This window comes from Mauremys reevesii, linkage group 8 (genome assembly GCF_016161935.1).
Source record: "Mauremys reevesii isolate NIE-2019 linkage group 8, ASM1616193v1, whole genome shotgun sequence".
NCBI classification, from domain to species: Eukaryota; Metazoa; Chordata; order Testudines; family Geoemydidae; genus Mauremys; species Mauremys reevesii.
This window is the reverse complement of record NC_052630.1, coordinates 52,915,947-52,936,415: the sequence shown is the minus strand read 5'-3', so window position 1 is coordinate 52,936,415 and position 20,469 is coordinate 52,915,947. Positions and strand designations below refer to the sequence as shown.

Here is a 20,469-nt window from a genome sequence, read left to right as displayed (position 1 = left end):
ACTACTAACCTCTAAAGGAGGTATTCTTTTTACAGTCACTTTAAGGTGAAAACTTATTCACTTTATTCAGTTGTAGTGCTACTCTGCATGGCTCTGTCTACAGTGGTGGTTCTCAAACTATTGTACTGGTGACCCCTTACACACAGCAAGCCTCTGAGTGCAAACCCCCCCCCCCCGTTATAAATTAAAAACGCTTGTTTATATATTTAACACCATTATAAATGCTGGAGGCAAAGCTGGGTTTGGAGTGGAGGCTGACTGCTCGCAACCCCCCATGTAATAACCATGCGACCCCCTGAAGGGTGCCGACCCCCAGTTTGAGAACCCCTGGTCTACAGGGCACTGTTTCACATAAATCAGTGGTTCTCAACCTATTTACCATTATGGACCACATATGCAGCTCTCTGTGTGTTATGTGAGCCACATCTACACAATATATTTACTACCTGTATGGCCCTGAGGATGTCACATGGTCCGCAGCTGTGTGCTGACTGGGCCACAAGTGGCCCGCAGGCTGAGAACCACTGACAGATCAAAAGTAACCCTGGAGGGGAAACAACTCATGTCACTCTAACTTGTTGATTAAACCATAGTGTTGGACTTCAAGTGGATTTGCTAGAAATAGAATAAAGGGAGTCATGTCTAGCATAGTACTAGAAGGATTGTGTCCATGATGCAAAGCTTTACAAGGGAAGATGCAAAGTGAGGAAAAATAAAATGCTCCTCGGGTCTATAAGAGGAACCAAGAATGAAGGGTGCTTATATTCTTATTTGTTCAAGGAAGTCTAAATTCCTTTCTTGAGCTAGCTTGGATCCCATCTGGGCTCACCGAGCTTTCACACTGCTAAGTATGAGGTGGATTTTTGGAAGTGAAAGGTTAAATTGATTTAGTATTAATAATTTAGCCCAAAATTCTTGGACAAGTTCCTCCTGTTATAAAACTCAAAAGAGCGTGATGCTGGAAAATGCAGAATTTCTTTAAAATCTGTGAGATAAGGTTGTGTTCTAAAGGAATTTTAAAATCTGTAACGTATGTATTTTCTATATCCATAGTTTCAAGATTAACCTCTAGAATATATGCAGTGCTACTGAAAGATTCTAGATCAGGGATCAGCAACCTTCAGAAGTGGTGTGCCAAGTCTTCATTTATTCACTCGAATTTAATATTTTGCGTGCCAGTAATACATTTGAATGTTTTTAGAAGGTCTCTTACTAAAAGCCTATAATATATAACTAAACTATTGTTGTATGTAAAGTAAATAAGGTTTTTAAAATATTTAAGAAGCTTCATTTAAAATTAAATTAAAATACAGATTCCCCTGGACCGGTGGCCAGGACCCGGACAGTGTAAGTGCCACTGAAAATTAGCTTGCGTGCCACCTTTGTCACGCATGCCATAGGTTGCCTACCCCTGTTCTAGATTATCAGCCTTGAAAACTGGAGGTACTAGCTGTCAGTAGACACCTGAACTGAACTGAAATATGTAAAATCAGGAAGCTGCCTAGCAGCAGATTCAGTCACTGTTCACCTGTCCTATAAAATTAAACAGATGATCTAGAAGCGAAAGGCTCAATGCCCCTTTACACAATCACCTGAGCCACCCCATGCAAAGATTACAACCAACAGGATTTTTTTTAATCAATTGAGGGGTGTTTTATTAAACTTATCCTTGTTACGTCTAACACCTAAAATTATTAGAACGAAGATTTTTTTTCTACTTTGTGTTACTGACAGTAATTTGTATCTGCAGTCAGCTTACCCCATTTGGATCGCACACAAAGAGGAAAGAAAATCCTTTACAAAATAGGAAAAATATGGCTACAAAGCCAAAACTGACAGATATTCAGACTTCAAAAAAAGCAGACTTTAACAAACTCAGAACTGGTAAGTGAGATTCCATTAGAAGAAATCTAAAGGGAAAAGGAATTCAGGAAAGCTGGTAATTTTTCTAAGAAACAATATTAACGGTACAACAGCAAATTATCCATTGTGAAGGAAAGATAAGATGATTAGTAAGAGGCCAATATGGTTTCACCAGGAGCTCTTGAATTACCTGAAAATCAATAAGGAATCCTATAAAAAGCAAAGACATGGACAAACTGCACAGGAGGAGTACAGAAGAATATCACAGGCATGTAGGGACAAAATCAGAAAGGCTAAGGCGCAAACTGAATTTTTGAATCAATGACAATAAGAAGAGGTTCTATATATACATAAATTAGGAGCAAGAGAAAGACAAAGGAAAGTATAGGTCCACGACTTAGTGAGGAAGGAGCACTAACAACATATCAAGAAGGCTAAGGTGCTTAATGCCTATTTTGTGTTCATTACAAAGGTTAACTGTGAGCAGATAATTAACACAATTAATATTAACAAGAGAGAAGGAACACAAGCCAATATAGGAAAAAAACAGGCTAAATAATATTTAGGTAAGTTAGGTGTATCCAAGTCAGCAGGGTGGGCCTGATGAAATTCATCCAAGGGCACTTAAGCTGAAGCAATCTCAGAACTATTAGCAATTATATTTAAGAACACATGGAGGGCTGGTGAGGTCCAGAGAACTAGAGAAAGGCAAACAAGGTACCTATCGCTAAAAAGGGGAACAAAGAAAACCCAGAGAATTGTAGATCAGTCAGCCTAACTTCAATATCTGGAAAGATACTAGAACAATTGATTAAACAATAAATCTGTAAGCACCTAGAGGATAATAGGGTAATAAGTAATAGCCAGCATGGATTTGTCATGAACAAATTATGCCAAACCAATCTAACTTCCTTCTTTGAGAGGGTTACTGGCCTAGTGAATAAGGGGGAAACGGTATATGCGATACATCTTGATTTTAGTAAGGCTTTTTACAGTCCCACTTGACAGTCTCATAAGCAAACTAGGGAAATGATGTTTATAGAAAATTATTAATAGGTGGGTGCATAACTAGTTGAAAGACCATACTCAAAGAGTAGCTATCAATGGTTCACCATCAAACTGGGAGGATGTGTCCAGTGGGGTCCCCCAGGGGTCTGTCCTGGTCCAGAACTATTCAAATTTTCATTAATTACTTGGACAGTGGAGTGGAAAGTATGTTTATAACATTTGCAGATTACATTAAATTGGGCGGGGTTGCTACTAGTCAGAAGGACAGGATTAAAATTGAAAATGATTTTGACAATTTGGAGAACTGGTCTGAAATCAACATGATGAAATTCAATAAAGACAAATGCAAAGTACTACACTTAGGAAGCAAAAAAATCAAATGCACGACTACAAAATGGAGAATAAGTAGTTATACAATAGCACAGCTGAAAAAAAATCTGGGAGTTATAGATGCTCACAAACTGAATATGAGTCAACAATGTAATGTGTGACAGAGTCCTGTGGCATCTTATAGACTAACAGACGTATTGGAGCACAAGCTTTCATGGGTAAATACTCATTTCGTCAGACGCAATGTGGTTGCAGAAAAGGCTAATTCATTCTGGGGTCCCAAGAGTGTCATGTGTAAGACACAGGAGGTTATTGTCCCACTCTACTTGAAACTGGTGAGACCCCAACTAGAGTACTGTGTCTAGTTCTAGGAGCCACACTTTAGGAAAGATGTCAACAAATTGGAAAGTGTCCAGAGGAGAGCAACAAAAATTATAAAAGGTGTAGAAAACCTCACCTACAAGGAAAGACCAAAAAAACTGGGCATGTTTAGTCTTGAGAAAAGACAACGGGGAGGGGGGAACAATAGTCTTCAAATATGTTACACTGGTATGTTATATGCGTTATATCAGCTGTTATAAAAAGATGACAGTTATCAACTGTTTTCCATGTCCAATAAAGGTAGGAGAAGTAATTGGCTTAATCTACAGCAAGGGAGATTTAGGTTAGACATTAGGAAAAATTTTCTACCTGTAAGGGTATTTAAGCACTGGAATAGACTTCCAAGGGAGGCTGTGGAATCTTATCATTGGAGGTTTTTAAGAACAGGTTAGAAAAGCACCAGCCAGTGACAATCTAGATTTACTTGGTCCTGCCTCAGCGCAGGGGGCTGGAGTAGGTCTCTTGAGCAACCTTCTAGCCCTAAATTGCTATGATTCTATGAAACCTCATTCAGGATATGTCTTCGTTTTCTGTCTCCAGTATCTCTTCTAGAAAATATCTATCAGAGGCAAGATGCAACATTAATCTGATATTTTTAGAAAACAAATATCCACTTGAAATTTTTAGCCACCACTTGGTTACATAATTTTCTGAATTACCCAGTGAACTGGCAACTTTGTTCTCATCAAACTAACCTTAAGCCATTTTTAGTAAGATGACTGTTAACTGGTATTCAAATGCAAGACTAATTCCTTTGGAACTGGGGAATGAAGAGAAGAGGTAGGATTGGTCAAAACATCAGACATTAATATTACTCTGCTACCCCACTTCAAGTTGTTTCAGCTTCTATGAGCTGAACTAAGACAAATACATGATTTTAGAGCTCTTTTCCTTTCAATAATTCTCTTATCAATTTATTTCTACTGTGAATATTAAGATGTGAAGTCCCCCAGAAAAAAATAAAAGCTCAAGTAGCAGGGAATGGTTTTTTTTTTTTTAAATCAGTCATTACCAGTTCAGAAGAAGTTGTTGCTGGTCATGGGTTTCTTAAAGCTCTCAGGTGTCTATCACATATTTCAATTTGTGGAGGAATCAGACATATCATAAACAGCAAAAACTGTTACTGAAGTCTCTAAAAACAATTTTATCCATGTATGCACCTGAAAAAAACGGACTTGACCTCCATCAGGTCAAAATGGAGCCTTCCAACAAATCCCATGAACCAGATTTCAAACTAGGTAATCAGCAAAACCTTTTGAAAGTTGCGATAGTTAATACAAAACTGTTTTGAAAACAATGAAATACTAGAAGATGATGGTAAAAGAAAGAGCCTCCCTAAACTTGGAATGAATGAAAATGCAAGGTTTGTTCTGAGACAAAAAAATACAAGTTCCAACAACAAATATCACTGAAGGTACTAACAAATGAGAATGTAAAATAGGCTACAGTATCACTGAGTGCGAAAACACAAGTATCTGAATGAGGAAAGATATCATATTATGATATTAACATTTATTCACTCTCTAGAGTCTTACCAAAAATTGGGGAAGATACACATAAGTGTAGCTTCACTAACTTGTCTACCAGTCTTACCTGAAATATATATGAAGAACAAAAGTAGATTTTCCAGTAGTGTCAGTATTGGCACAGAAGCATTAGAAATTTATTCCTGCAAAGCTTTGAGTAACAAAGGATGTTAGTGTTCAGAAGACTTCATGCCGAATACTGCCATGAATATCTGTGCAGAAATCCAATTGATAAATCTATTTGTACACACAAAATCCACTAGAATAATTTAGTCCATTTTTTTGTTTGTTTCTTTTGCAAATATTATGCTGGATAATAATTTTATGGGATTCTTGCTACTTGGTTAAAATAGATTTCAAGAAATCACGAAGACATATATACTGCAAAGCATTATTATTATCAGATGTTCTCAAACCTTTAACATTTAATAAATTTTAAATAGTGAACCTCTCTGTATTGCCTTTCCCATTTGTTCTTTTAAATAACAACAACATTCTATACCCCAATTTAGGATTAGTCAAGGGATAATTTTATTGCTATCTTCTGAAGTTTTTTATTCTCTCACCATAAACTGATGTAATAAAATCTGAAAAAAATATAAGCTATTTTCTGCAAATAATCCATGATTGATAGAGCAGAATTTTGTGTGAATTGTGTCCATGAAGATTAAGAGTCTGCAACTTAAGTGGATTAATCCTAAAATCAAGTATGAATCAGACAAATGCAAAGCAAATTTCCCCAGAAGGCCTCACTAACCTTAAAAAATTAAGTAACTGTTGCTATAAAAACCATAATGTTCTCAGCCATTCAGGTAGATTTTTATAGTCACTACAGCTGTCCCTTCAGTTCTGATCTTTAGGAGCCATACTTCACTGAGAGGCAACTGTGAGCCAAAGAGATCATATATTCCAAGCCTCCACAGTGAAGAACTGACAGTGGTGCTGAAAATCATTTGCTCACAAGAAGCTGTAAAAACACCACCAAATTTAATAAGAACCGTAATCTGGGCTCTTGCCAGGGTCCCAGAACTGAAAGAACATAAAACAATAGAGCATTACACATCACTCTATACTACAATTCCACAGCCTCTACATTTCTAATTTATGTAAAGTTACCATAAAAAGAAAATACTACAAAAGGAGGAGTAATTCTCAGCCTCTCGCATACCATCAATCACATATTTTATATTATCACAGGTTTCTCCTAATAATTCCCACTAAATGTTTTTAAATAACTTATTTATTCATTCCTCAAGCTCCTAAACCAGCTCATCTGCTATCAGAGAAGTTATATGCAAAAATCCAATATTAATCTTAATGTTACAGCTATTACTTCAAATTGCTTTTGCTCAAGCTCTATGAATGACATGAGCTCCAGTTTCATTCTTAAAATCTACCTAGGTGTATAAACATATTGACTTTGCACTGTGTTCCTGATGAGCATATAAACAGAAACCGCTGGATTCTAGATAATGTTGCTGAACACAAAAATAATCTCTCAGATCCAAGTGTTTATATGGCAAATTATCATTATTTATTTAATACAACCGTTAGTGCTCATTGGGTATTTTTTGGGTTACAGTCCCTTCACTCAAATATATACAACCAAAATATATACAGCAATGTTTATTTATTTAAAGTATTGATGCCATATAAAGGCTTATTTATTTAAATGGCCACCCCAGTTATTTGTTTCTTCAGAGCCTCAAAAAGCAAAAAAAAAATTACAGTCCAAGTTCCAGAATTATGGACAAAAGCTACACCAGCAAAAACATTTTAATTATTTTGTATAATTGTAACATTTTACTTTATAAATTTGGAAACAGAAGTCTTTCAGAGCATGCTTCTAGGCTATCTTCATGTCAAGTTTCAATCCAGTTAGAGAGCCCCTGGATAGACATTTACCTCACTGATCAGGGCTGGGGTGAACAGGGACGGGAGTGATGGAAAGAGAGATGACCTGAGAGGTGCTAAAAAGAGATTCGGGCTGATCAGGGGCAGGATGACTGATAGGAGTCCGATCAGGAAACGCTTCCAGCAGGGCACAGGGGATGATGGGATGAAATGAGAGCCCTCTGGGATGAAATGAGAGCCCCAGAAGCAGAGGGCGTGACATGGGATGCTAGCGGAGAGCCGCACAAAGGGAGGAAATGCTGGATTTGGGATTCCTTTTGCGAAAGCCCTGGCAGAAGGGCACAGGGTGACAGACACGCCTCGGCAGCCTAGGGGATAGGGAAGTGGGGCGATAGGGGGCTGCTCCGATGAAAGCTCCCGGGAGCTGGGGAGGCTGTGGGATAAGGAGCCGCTGCTGATCGGAGAGAACCCGGGGCTGTCACCTCCCAAGTGACCGGGACCCTCCCTGAGGCACACCAGCGGCCGGGGATCACACAGCCGGCAGGCATCCGAGGGGGCCGGTAAGCCCAGCCCCGAAGGAGCCGAGCTCCTTCTCACAGCTCGCACAGCAGCGAGGCCCTGGCTCCCCGCCGCGGGGCGCCCCGAGACCCGCTCCTGCGGCAGCGCTGTCCCGGCGCCGGCCCGCCCCGCGTACCTCATACTGGATGTACTGCTTCCGCCACTCGGGCGTGATGTGCGCGGAGAGGTGCTCGGCGAACTTCATCCTGCCGCCCCTACCCGGCCGCCGCCGCGCTCACTCGGCTGCCCCGGAGCCGTCTCCGCGGGACCCTGCGGTGGATGGTGCTAGCGGGCCGCTGCTGCCCCCGCCGCCGCACATGGGCCCCGCTCCTCGCTCCCGCCGCCTGCACTGCGTCCCCGCCCGCCCGGCTCGGGTCTCCTCAGCGCTGCCCTGGCGCCCACTGCGGCCCCGCTGCAGCCGCCGCCATCTTTCTCTCTTAGCTCACCCTGCCCCCCCCTCCCGCTAGTAGGACGTCATCACCATGGTAACCGCCACCCACCTCCTCCGACTCAGCGCGGAGACCGGCCGGGGGCGGGTCCTAGAGCCAGAGGGCGCGGCAGGAGTAACAGGGAGCCCCGCCCCCTTCCTTACAAACTTGGCTTGAAAACAGGGAATGCGGAGAGGCCTTTGGGGGCGGGGCTTTTCTCCCTTCGCCCCGCCCATTCCGCAGACTGCCGTCTGCAATGCTGCCAGAGGGTGGTGTGGACGCGGGGGCTGTACAGCTAGGCACACTAGCGTCAGGCAGGTGCTAGAAGGCAGAGAATGCTGCTGCGGGCCAATCGTGGCAGCTCCTCCAAGAGTGCACTGGGTGGCACTGCACAGCACACAAGGGTAGTGAGATGCTTCAGCTGAGAAAGGGGGGGATTGCACTGTTTTGGACAGCGTGGGCTAGTAGCTAGCACCAGACTGGGTTACATGTAAGAAGGAGTGCCTGGGTTGGCCCGTGTGAGTGAGCTGGGGATAGTGGACTGAATATGAGGCAAACAAAGGTCACCCTGTTAGCCAGTGTGGAGGGCAGGCTTGGGTCATGGGATGGGCCAGCATCATAGTGTGGATGGCTACCTACGCCAGTGTCTGTGCATGGAGAAGGTGGGAACCCCCTACCAATATATTATGCCTAGGACTATATTGAACAATGTGCTAGACAAGAATGGACTTTTGGGACACACAGTATCAAGTGGAAAATACGAATTCCTCACCCCCTCAGTTATGCAAAATCCCAGCCTTTTGAAGCTATGTCCTGAAGAGGGCTGATTACCGGTTCCCACAGTCTCAATATCCAATGCTCAAGCTGTATAAAGGAAAGACTAACCTATGCAGAGTTTGTTAGTTCTGAGCTACACTATTCTGAACTTGTAACCACAGAAAAACCCCTTGGTGGGTTTGAAGGAGTGACTTCTATCAGAACCCTTGCTGGAGTTGAGGGCTAATCTCTGGTAAGCTTATTGGCATGACTGTACATTTTTTTATTGTTTGTAATATGTTTTCTCTGTAATGCTTTCACCTTAAAAATAAATGTGCTTGCTTATAAGGAGTTGTGTGGTAACTTGTGACTGTTGGCAATTACAGCTGTTCATAGCCGTCGATGAGAAAGAGTGCAGACCCTGACTTGTTTAACCAGTCTGGCTTGCTGGGAATATCACAGTGTAGGAAGGGAACTGTGCAGTCGGGGGGGGAAACCCTGGTCAGAAGGGAGAGAGATGAAGGTCTCTGACCAAAAAAGATGGCAACTGAGGAGCCTAGAATGGGTGCCCTCGAGAGACCACAAACGGGGAATACAGGTGCTGTTGCCCTGAACCGTGACAAAAAGGACAAATCAAACCTCCTGGATCTACGTGCTGTTTTCTTTTACTTGAAAAATATTTACTTGTTACAATCATTTATAAAAACAAACATTTCCTCCTAGTAAGTTTACATGCACAGCGATTAATGAGCTTTTTTGTCATCAAGAGAAGAAAGCAGTATAAGTCATATTTGCATAGTCTCTGCTGGTTAACTGAACAGCTAATAGTTCACTGCTAAGATGGAAAACTTCAGTCATAAATCAGCTTTTCCTTTAAAACTACAGTATACTTTGGAGAGCCAGCTTGTTCTGTGGTATAGCAATAGTTAACGGCCATCTTTGCTCCTAGGCCTATTTCCTCCACTTTAACACTGACTCACTCTGGAATCTCTAGCAAGTCATTTAACCTTTCCATTCCTTACCAACTTTATAGGGTGTTGTAAGACTTAATTAATGGCTGTAAAGTTCTTCAGAGCCTTGAGTGAAAAGTTCTATGTAAATGCAGAAATTATAAACATATTATTGAACATACCTGAGTAATCTGTATATTACAGTAACAAACCCACATCCTGGAGCATTATTGAATTTTATATGATGATAAGCAGAAAAGTACTTTATCTTCAGATTTCTTTTCATGTTTTACAGCAAGATACTGCTCGCTCTCTCTGGCCCTAATTCTTCATTCTGTCTGAGCTGAGCTTGGCACTTGGAACAGGGAGCTGTGTGCCTAGCCCCAAAGTTAGTTACAGCAGCTTTGGGAGGGCTATAACAAGTTCTGAATGCAGTAGCTTCCTATGGATTGGGGTCCCAGGCCATCCAGCATTTGGCAAGCATTTGGTGGCTTTAGCAGGGCCCAGGACTAGGCTACAAGTGCTGAGCAGATTAGATCTAGATGCTCTTCACTTTGCCAGTTCCAGTCTCACAGTGGAGACCAAGTGGGATGAGGGCAGAGCTCCTGTTCCTTGTTCTGCCTGTCCAGGGAGGTGATTTCAAAGTGGGACAATGTATCTCCGAATGCTGGGAATGCCCTGGTTATTTTTACAAAATCCAGCTTTTGTCTCTGTTTTTGTGAACCCTGTAAACTGGCCATCTGAAGCAGCTAAGCTCATGCAACTGATGATGAGTGGGCTGAGCACACAAGCCTCAAGAACCCATCTCCCCAACCTACCAGGCCTGTTGCACGTTGACACCTCCTCCCCCACTCCCCTTCCAAAGCCCTCTCCCCCCGCCCGTCCTCCTCCACACAAGTTGCTGAAGCAGCCTTTCTCCACATGAATCCACAGAGTGACAGGAAAGGCGAGGGAGAGGCTGTTGGGCTGAGGAGACATGCCTTTGTCCCTCACCCTCCCTCTCAGGCATAACCCCCCAAAGTGTTGCCACCCATGCATCATCACTCCTACCCCATTTGAAAGGTGTCTTGGCTTTTTAATTTGAAAATCTGGTCATCCCTAGGTGAATTCTCCCACCCACCCCCATTGCACCAAAGAAAGCCTGTAGAAGGAGTGAGGTCAGGACCATTCTTCTGACCCTTTCTAGCCTGGGGAGGGGGATGAAGAGCTTCCCTGGGTATCCTCCAATCCATGCAGCACTAGTGTGAATCAATAGGGGTGGAGTGCATGCATGAGAGGGAAAGAGCATGTGTGTGAGATGGGGAGGGCAGTGTGTGAGTGTGAGAAAGTATAGGAGTTATTGGGCAGGGAACAGATTCATAATAAGGGAGGAGACAGATGGGAAGAATGAAAGAATATGCAGGAAGGAGGAAGATAGAAGAGAATGGTGGAGGAGGGAAATTAGAATGAGGGATAAGACTGCAGAAAAATGGAGGAAAAGAAAAGTTGGAGTGAAGGAACAGAAATGGTAAAGGAGGAAGAAGAAAAGCAAAGGAAAGAGTGAGTTAATTAAATATATTTAATACCCAAGCATTACAATAGACAAATACTTAATACTTGTGCAGCTCATAGACTTCTACCACAACTGCCTTCAATATACCAAAGCTGTTTGTGTGTGATTGTGACCGAATGTACTGCTGTATTCACATGCAACACACTATTGTAATAATTTCTTTACAAAATATGCCTTGTGCGATATCATTTGAAAACAAACAACTCACTGGTCAATAATATGGTGAAATGTGCGTAGCAACATTATAATGTAAAGCTATGAACATAAAAAGAAATTATGATTAAAATGTGTTTACCAGACAAGTGTGGGGAGGGGGGTAAATCTGTTCCTCAGAGACAAAGGACAAACTGATGCCTCTAGTCAGTTGTCATCAAAGTCGATTGGCTATCACCGGTCAAGTGGCCATTCCTTGGCAACGGAGGGAGGCAGGAACAGATTGATTTGCATTTTAATAAACAACAACATGGGACCTCTTTCACCACGAGATTCCATGTCTCTATCCTCACAGTGAGAGCAAACTTTATCTAGGGGCAACCCTCAGGAAAATGCATTTCAAAGAGTGACTGCACTATAAAAGGGAGGGGTAAGAACAACCCAGATATTCATGCTTTCTTTCTCTTCCTCTCTTTCTCACCTGAGAAGACAAAGGAACCAGCGTTTGGATTTCAGGAGGGGTACTGACCTGAGAATTTGGTCAGCCCTGTTGCTCCAAACAATAAGAAGAAGTAAGAATTTCACCTTGAACTAAGCCTAGTTAAAGTTCTAGCACTAGAAAATGTTTTATCTTTATTTCCCTTGTACTCATTTCTGACTTCAATGCCTTATACTTGTACTCACTTAAATAAAATTGTTTTATTCTTTAATCAAATCCAGTGCTTAGTTTACACTGAATTGTTTGGTAACTCCAATTAAAGTAGCAAACTGTTGTACACTGATCCCTTACAGGGGAATGGACCTCTAATATTTGAACTGTCCAGGAGAGAGCTGCACAGTGCAACACATGTTTTGGGGAAAAAATGGGACTGGGAATGTGCTGGGGTCTCCCTGCATGTAGTAACCAAGTCTGTGAAAGCCAGAGTGGGGCTAGTGTGACAGGCTGATGGGGTCAGAGTTGTTGGACCAAGGCTGCAGCTATGCAGACAGTCAGGGTGTGACTTGCATGCTTGCAAGCTGTTTGTGGGAAGCCCAGTTTGGGAGCTATAGCAGCAAAGCATTGTGAGCCCCCCCACTCCAAGGTTACAGGGCAGATGGTGACACAGCCCCTCACTGGTCTGGATTGCACCCTGGAATGTGACAGTAGTTACACAGATTGTGCACAACGGGCTCTGGTAAATCGAGGGGAATTCTGCTACATGTTTGACAACCATGCCAAAGACACTGTTTGGGCCGCTTCTGCCTGCCCATCCGGCATTTGGAGAAAAATTATTAGGACTTGAGAGGAGCAGGGTGGCAGTTGATTCAGGTAGGATAAAGTGTGTCAGGGTAGTGGAAGGCCTATATGGGAAGAAATGTCACTGTGTTGTCAGCTGGTCAAAGAATAACTCAGTCCTGCTCTTAGAATGGAGAGGATATGGGAAACAGCCTTTTGATCCCTCCTGACCAAAGAAAAGATCACAAGGAAGGCCCAAAGTCCAAGCTGAGAGCAACCCTTGTGTGTACAAAGGCACTGGTGGCCTGTAAAATACAAATTTGTGGAGACTATGAAGCTCAGAGTAAGGGATGCATTAAAACACTGAGGTCCAGACCCTCAGTCCCACCCTCCCCATCCAGTTGCTTTGCACTGCTCAGGCAGCACAAAGCAGCCAGAAAACAGCCCTAAGTGGAATAACTAGCCTGAGTTGCTTGCATAAGGGAATCCCTGGGTGGTGTAATACCAGTGTAGCAGCTCAGTGCCAGCTGCTCCCCACTCTCCACCTGCAGCAGAGGTGCATATCGGGGCAGACAAAGAACTGAGAAGTATATGGCTGGAGTATGGTGCACCAGCTCTCGGGGGCCAGCGGACCAGCCATTGGGACTGTCACTGCTGTTGTAATTTACAGCAGCTCTGAAGCTACTCTAAGTTGTATCAAGGGCTAAACAAGCCCAGCTGCTCCTCAGATCAAGGGAGGTAGAATGATGGCTTAGAGCACAGCTCGGAAAGACCTAAGGATCTGGCCCACTTAGTCAATTGTCGGAATAAATATTAATGGTACTAGAGGCAAGATGTGGTCAGAATTCAGTTCCTGAGATGACTCTGTCTTCCCTGCTGATAGGGGTTGGGAGTGCTGTGGTGAGCCGAATGCACATCCCTGAAGGAGGATAGAGGGCATCCCACTTGAGTGATCCTCTCCAGCTAACCCATGAGCCTGGTGGACAGATTCCATAGGGAATAGCATCAATCCCTTCTCGGTCTAAGGGACAGACTGGCCTGATATACTGTTCTACAAGAAGGGCTGTTACAGATCAAAAATTCTCTCCCAAGATAAAGAGAAATGGGGGTTGGGGGCAGGCAGGCTCAGCAAGGCAGGATCCAAGTGTGGAGGGGCTTAGTGTGGGAAGATCCAGGTGTAGGTAAAGAGGGTTCTGTGTGAGGCAATCTGGGTGCAAGTGGCTCAGTGGGGGATCTGGATGCACAGGGGCTTGTTGTGGGGTTCTGGTGCAATGGTAATGGGACTCTGCAGGGGGGTCCAGGTGAAGGTGGTTGGGCCTCAGTGTGGGGGGGGTTAGGGTGTGGGGGATAGAGCTCAATGGGGGGATCTGGGTGTGGGGAGCTTAGTGGGGGGGGTCTAGATGCTGGGGGAGTGGGGCTTAGTAGAGTGGGGATCCAGGTGCAGCTGATTGGGGCTCAGTAGGGTGAGGATCCAGGTGCAGGTGGCTTATTGGAGCTTGTCGGGGGGGGGGGTTATGGGTACAGAGTGGGGGTGAGGCCCAGCAGGAGGGTCTGGGTATGAGTGGGTCTGGATGCATGGGGGTTGGGCAGATGGGGGAGCAGCTCCCTCTACAGAGATCCCTCCCCCTGCAGCTGAGGAGTGATGGGTGCAGGAAGCATATCGGGGGGAGGACAGTTTGCAGAGTTTCCTGCAGCTGGGGAAGAAATCTGGGGGTGGGTCTGACCCGGCCTCAGATGCCATGCAGAGGAAGAGGAAGTCCTGTCCTCTCCAGCCCAGTCGGGTCTAGCAGCTGAGCCCAGTGTAGGGAAGGAGCCACCAGCCAGGTCTTTCTCAATCCCGCCCCCTGCCCCAAAGTGATTTTCCTCTCTGCCAGCTGCCCTGGGCACCTGAAACATACTGCTGGAAAGGGTCGTATGACTGATTTTGTGGCTTCCCTTTGCTTCCCCATCAGAAAGTCATTTTTCTGTGGGGAAGCAAAGAAATCTGCGGGGGACATAAATTCTGCCCATGCACAATGGTGCAGAATTCCCCCAGGAGCTAAGTTCCCTGTAAGCTGTACAGCCGTGCAGCAGCCTTCTTAGTGCTGCATAGGTGCTCAGGGAACCTGCCTGGGGACCTGCCAGGGGAGGGGCGCCCCTCCCCCAGCTCCAACCTAGCCTGGCCCCCAATCTGCCAGGGTGCCCCTCCCTCAGCCCCAATTCTGCCACAGCCAGGGCACCTGGACTGGCCAGGGTGCCCCTACCCTGGCCCAAATCCAGCCATGGCCGGGGTGGCTCAGCCCAAACCCAGCCGGAGTGCCCTGGCCAGCCCCGACCTGCAGCTGCACCCCTCCCCTGGCCTGAGCCCAGCCCCATCCCAGGCCTGCCGGGGGAGGGGCACCCATCCTGCAGCCCCAACCCCAGAGCTGCCGCAGTGGAAAGAGGCACCTCTCCCTGCCAGCCCAAGTGCTGCTGCAGGGAGAGAGAGCTGGGAGGAGCCCTCTCTCCCTGCCATAGCTCTGGAGCACCCTCTTGCACCCCAAACCCCCATCCCCGGCCCCACCACAGAGCCAGCACCCCCAGCTGGAGCCCTCACACCTCTGCACCCCAACCCTCTGTCCTAGCCCTGAGCCCCCTCCCACACTCCGAACCCCCTAACCCCACCCCACATGAATTTTGTTATGTGCACCAATATGAAGGTGATGTGTCACACATCACCTCCATATTGGTGTACATAACAAAATTCATTCCACACATGTGTGGGAAAACTTAGAGGGAACATTGCTCAGGAGTAGTTTTTGTTAAAACAAATGAAAAAGCAAGTTTCTAGCCCTGGTGTACAGAAATGTTTGAAAACTAGAGCTGGTCAAAAATAATATGAAAAAATTGCCTTTTTTCAAAAATAAAAATGTTCATGGGAAAATATTTTGTGTTTTCAAATATCCCATTTTTCAACACAGCCCAAAAATAAAAAATGTTCAGTTTCCATTTTCTCCTTTCCTTCCCCCTCATTTCTAGTGGCAAAATAGAAAAAGGTTTGGAGAGGGGGAAAAAGAAGTGCAGGAGGAGGAGGAGGGAGGGTGAGAAAACATTTCCTATGAAAAAAATTGGATAAAAAATTGTTCCTTTTTGAAATCAGTAGAAGGAAAGGGGTGGGGGGGTTCCTTCACAAAGATTTTTACCATTTTATCACTAGCTTTATTGCCAAGGTGAGCAGAGTGTATCCAATGGAGCACCACCAGGCTGACTCTGCAGACAGCCTGAAACAATAACTCTGAAAGGTGTGAACTGCACCATGAATCCCAGTGGGGTGTTAAATCCAAGACCCACTGCTCTAGGGGGCCCTTGCCAACACCACTCTAGCACAGAAAGGACTCTCTGTGTAATAGGAGAGGAGGATGCTGGCCCAACCCTTGAAGATAAACCCTATGTCATGGGCAGGCTGGCCCTTTGAGCTAAGCTTGGTTCTACCTTGTCCACTCCACAGCTATCCCTCAGCCTCACTGATGAGCTGGTGATGTAAGGGCTAATGAGTGACTGTCACTGGATGTCATGGGGCTTAATTAGACAGACTGCCTCCAGCTGTGGTGGTGAAATAGTGAAAGCACTAGTTTGGAGAGAGATGCCAGAGGAACTCATGGGGTGGGTGAGGAAGAATACCCCTGAGTCAGAGCCTACAACAGGAGAAAGAGACCTACAGGGAGTAGAGTAGGCTCCTGTGGGGGAGCCCAGAGATAGGGCCTACAGGGGGCTGGGATATCCTCTGAGGTAAACTGCTGGAGTTCCTGGCAAAGGGAAGTAGTGGGAGAAAAGCCGTTCAAGGGAATCTCTCTAGGGGCCCAGATATGGAGGATTTCAGTTGAACCTGAGAGGGACAGAAGAATTATAAGTCTGGATGCTGTTTGTGAACTCTAAGTTGGACTGTTAGTTACCCCAGAAGGGCAGTGAACTGTTCTGGGACTTGGCTGGAGGGATGAGCTACAGAAAACCCAGAGAGGGAGAAGATGCCAGCTAGGACTGGCCATTGTGGGGCCAAGGAAGTGGTGGCCAAGGAGGGTGCAATAGGTCAAGTCCCCTGCAAGGATTTGTTGAGACCTGATGGGGGCCTGTGAGATGAGGATGTGTGCTTACACCCTTAGTGCTGGAGAGTCAGTATTGGGGGACCCTCCTGCTCCTACCCCTGCTCCTTTCTGGTGAGCACAGGGGACCTTGTTGCCATCCCTGCTGTTCTGAAGGAGTGGGAGATGCTACTGCCACTACTAAGGGAGGAGAAGCTGGCCCTCTCCTATTGCTGTCCTAAGCAAGGAGGGGGCAATTCCACAGGAATTGAGCCACGTGTCATGGTTTACTTAGTGCCTTGGATTGCCTTAATCCACCACTCCCCATCCCCCCAGTGTTATGCTGATTTAAATTTGCAGTACTACCAACCCCAAGCATTCAAAAGTCACTAACCAAGCCTGCCCCGCCCCCCAATCATGAGATTGACTTAACAATCCTACGATGTTTGTTTACATTATTTTGCTTTGCCTTCAGGCTACTGAACATTTATGGTGCCCTTGGGTCCAGTGGTGCTGGAACAATTTTTATAGTGGAGTTGCTGACAATGGAAACCATGCAGTTGAGTTGTAATTACTACTTCAAGCCAAGGGGTGTTTCAGCACCTATGCTTGGGTTGTGTTCTCAAAATTCTTGGCAACTGTGAAGGCTAGAAACTTGTGGTTGTTTTTAATGAAAGCTGAGATTCTCATGTAATGTGATTCCAGGTACTGAGGCTTTAAGTAAAATGCCAAATAATGTGAGACTCAGGATTAAATCATAAATGGAATGCTGCAGTGGTTAGGGGATAATTATAGGGGTTGGTTGGAGGCTCAGGGGCCATTTAAACTGTGGCTGTATTCCAAACTGTGGTGGACACTTATTTAGAGGCCAGTCCTGCTCCCACTGAAGTCAATAGCAAAATTCCTATTGATTTCAATGTGAACAACATCAGAGCATAAATTGGCAGAACCTATTTGATGTGATTTAGCAGAACTCTGTCACAGGATCAGTGTCCTGACTTGTGAAAATACATCTTTGCATTGAGACTTACTCAGCAGCAACAGCAGATCATTTGGTGACAACATTCTAGCTCACTGATACCATCTCTTAATTATCTTTGGAGAAAACCATTTAATGAACAGAGATTTAGTGCCCTTCAGTAGGAACTTCAGACTCAACAATCCAAGCAGTGCTGACCTTAAAAAGACCTAAACACTTATCACAGTTAGATGTACATTTAATGGATCAGAGGGTTTTAATATATTACCTTTGCAAATGTAAACTTATACCAGATAAAATCATCTAGGACCTGATTCTGCTCCAACTGAGGTCAGCAGCAATGAGTTGGATGGGAGCAGGCCCTGGTGATACACTGCTGCAATTTCAATCCTTTGAATACAACACAGTGCTTGGAAACAATGTGCAACTGAACATGGAGATAATGATCTGTTTGAGATAAATCATCTCTTCTAATTTGCTATATGCATTACATGAAATCTATCATGTAAATTGATGCTTGTCATAAATTTGTCACTTCTCATCATATCTTGTGTAGTTCAGGGTACTGAAAATAATTAGGGCCTGATTTTCCATTGCCCTGAACCTTGTGTAGCCATGTACTGGAGTGCAATGTGGGTGTCAAATGCTATGATATACACATCTATAGTGTAGATAACTACACCAGATGCAATAGAATTGAACTCTTACTACTTATACTATTAAAATATGCAATAACTCATGGGGACAAATAGCCAATCATCCAAAAAACTGACTCCCACATCAATTCCATTCTTCCCCTGGCATTACTTTAATAATAACGTTGAGCCATACGTAGGCTTTGCAGCACACTTCAAAATATTTCACAATTTTTGCTCAATCCCGCACCCCTAATGAATATAGGAAAGAGAGGGCAATATTAAAGGAAGGTTTAAGAACCAAATCTTATGGGCCTTGTGGGCTCTCTGAAGTGGGAGGAGCTCTGCAGCAGTCTGATTGACCTGTCAGGCCAATATGGTAGGGGAATACAAAGGGGAAGTAGAATGTTTAGCTGTACCTACAGTTTCCAGGCCTGTGTTTTCTTAGCACGTTACTGGAGTCAAATGGTTTAATTTTATGCTATATATAAAATTAAGCAATGAACTTCAAACATCCTGAATGTTGGGAAAGCTCAGATCTGATTCTAGACATTTCAGCTTGGCTCACCTCACAAGGTTTCCTGTATTTATACCGAAGGATCCTGATTCTCAGTGACCCCATTCCTGCACTTGTGCAGATAGGCTGGGAGGTCGGTCAAAAATAGCTCTAAGCTACCTTTGTGCTCCCTTGTATTCTGTGGCTGTAGAGGGGCCTGCCTAGCCCCTCTTGTAGCCCCTCTGCCTAGCCCTTCTTAGAGCAGCCTCGGGGCTATTGTTACCTATACTCTGAATCCCATGGTCCCCTCTGACCCCAGCCCCTACCAGCCATAGTGCAGTACATTCCTATCATGCCCCCACAATCCAGGGAGGCTCCCTCTAGGGGAAAATTTTTGTCAAGGGGGCATTTCTGTCCATTTGAAGCCCCTTTCATGCTGCCTGAATCTGGCCCTTATGCTTTTCTAATTCCATTTCTTTTTCTAATAAAAAGTTTCCAGTGTAATTTTCAGTCATACTCTGTTAAAAAAAAATCACGTGTTTTAAAACCGAACAAGGAAAAGACAGGCGTAGGCTTTCTGCCAGTGCAGTCTGGCACTTGCTTTTGTCCAGAGCATATAGAATAACTTATAAATAGACTGGGGTTTTAAAATAATTATACTTGGAAAGATTCTACATGGCTCAGGAGGAAACACTTTTCAAAAGAGCTGTTTTAGAAACATCTTTGAGGAAAAATGTTTGCTTTCCTGTCTCTGCAGAATTCATAAACCCATTAAGGGGCTGATTTTCAAAAGGGGGGAACAATGAGACACACCCACAGAAACCTATCTTTGGGACCTTCTAATTAAATAGATAATGCACCCCTGCCATATGGACCTGGCCTTTTAAGACACCTAGATATATAAAGGACAGGTAATTTTAGAGGCACAAATACTTGTCTCCTGATCCCCATGCCTCACAACCAGAGTGCAAGGAAGTGAACACACCAAAGCTATACAGACCATTGCTCAAAAACCCTTTTAACTCTCCTATGTGTCAGAATCCTGAGATACAACTTCTTCTTCTCCCCCAACAAAATATGAGTAGTTAATTAAGGTTTTTTTTAAAGGCCTGATCCTGAGAGATTTTGAACACCTGCTATTCCTAATGAAGGAGTCGAGACAGCACAACCATAGCCTGAGTCAAATGAAAGGTATTCCTACGTAATTACCCACCAATTTATAAAGCTGTATGTGTGCGTCCTCCCATGTAGCTCTTGGTCCTGGAAAGATATACAGAGGCATTTTGGAGGAAGTGACAGAGGGATCAGAGAAGAAGAAGTAACTATTCTCTACATCCCCAGAAAGACTTTACCTGCTGAGACAATCATTTCTCAACTTGAAGTAAGGAGCAGGTGTTCAAGAGATACACATTGGAAGGGAGGGAAATAATAATAAAAACAGGTCATTATTGATCTTGGCCAGGAATTACAAGAGGATTTAGCAAATCATAACACGAGGCGTTGTCCTGCCTGCAATGATCAATATGACAGCAGCTTTAGGCTTCCTACTACAGAGGCTATGTAGACTGCTATAAGGGACACTCCTGGCATTACCCAATCGGCTGCTAGCCAAGCCATTATACACTTTGTCGATACTATTCTGAAGAAATGTGATCTATATATTAGATTTCCTATGGCCAGCAGCACAAAATGCACAAATCCTCTGACAGAGAGAAATGGAGCTTATTGATTTCATGTGCACTTCTCC

At 44.4% G+C, this 20,469-nt stretch overlaps 1 protein-coding gene across 4 annotated transcripts in view; it reads right to left on the bottom strand.

The window, feature by feature from the left end:
- The window catches only part of XPR1 (xenotropic and polytropic retrovirus receptor 1), a 303,371-nt gene that overhangs the window by 228,859 nt on the left and 54,043 nt on the right, over positions 1-20,469 (bottom strand). For 2 of the 4 annotated variants that reach the window (XM_039483397.1, XM_039483400.1), the window contains exon 1: positions 7,657-7,947. The exons of the other annotated variants lie outside the window; for them this stretch is intronic. In XM_039483397.1, coding sequence (XP_039339331.1) covers positions 7,657-7,725 — 69 coding nt within the window. In that variant the 5' untranslated portion in view covers positions 7,726-7,947. Of the gene's footprint in view, positions 1-7,656; positions 7,948-20,469 lie in introns of those variants that run through there. 4 annotated transcript variants of the gene reach the window in all.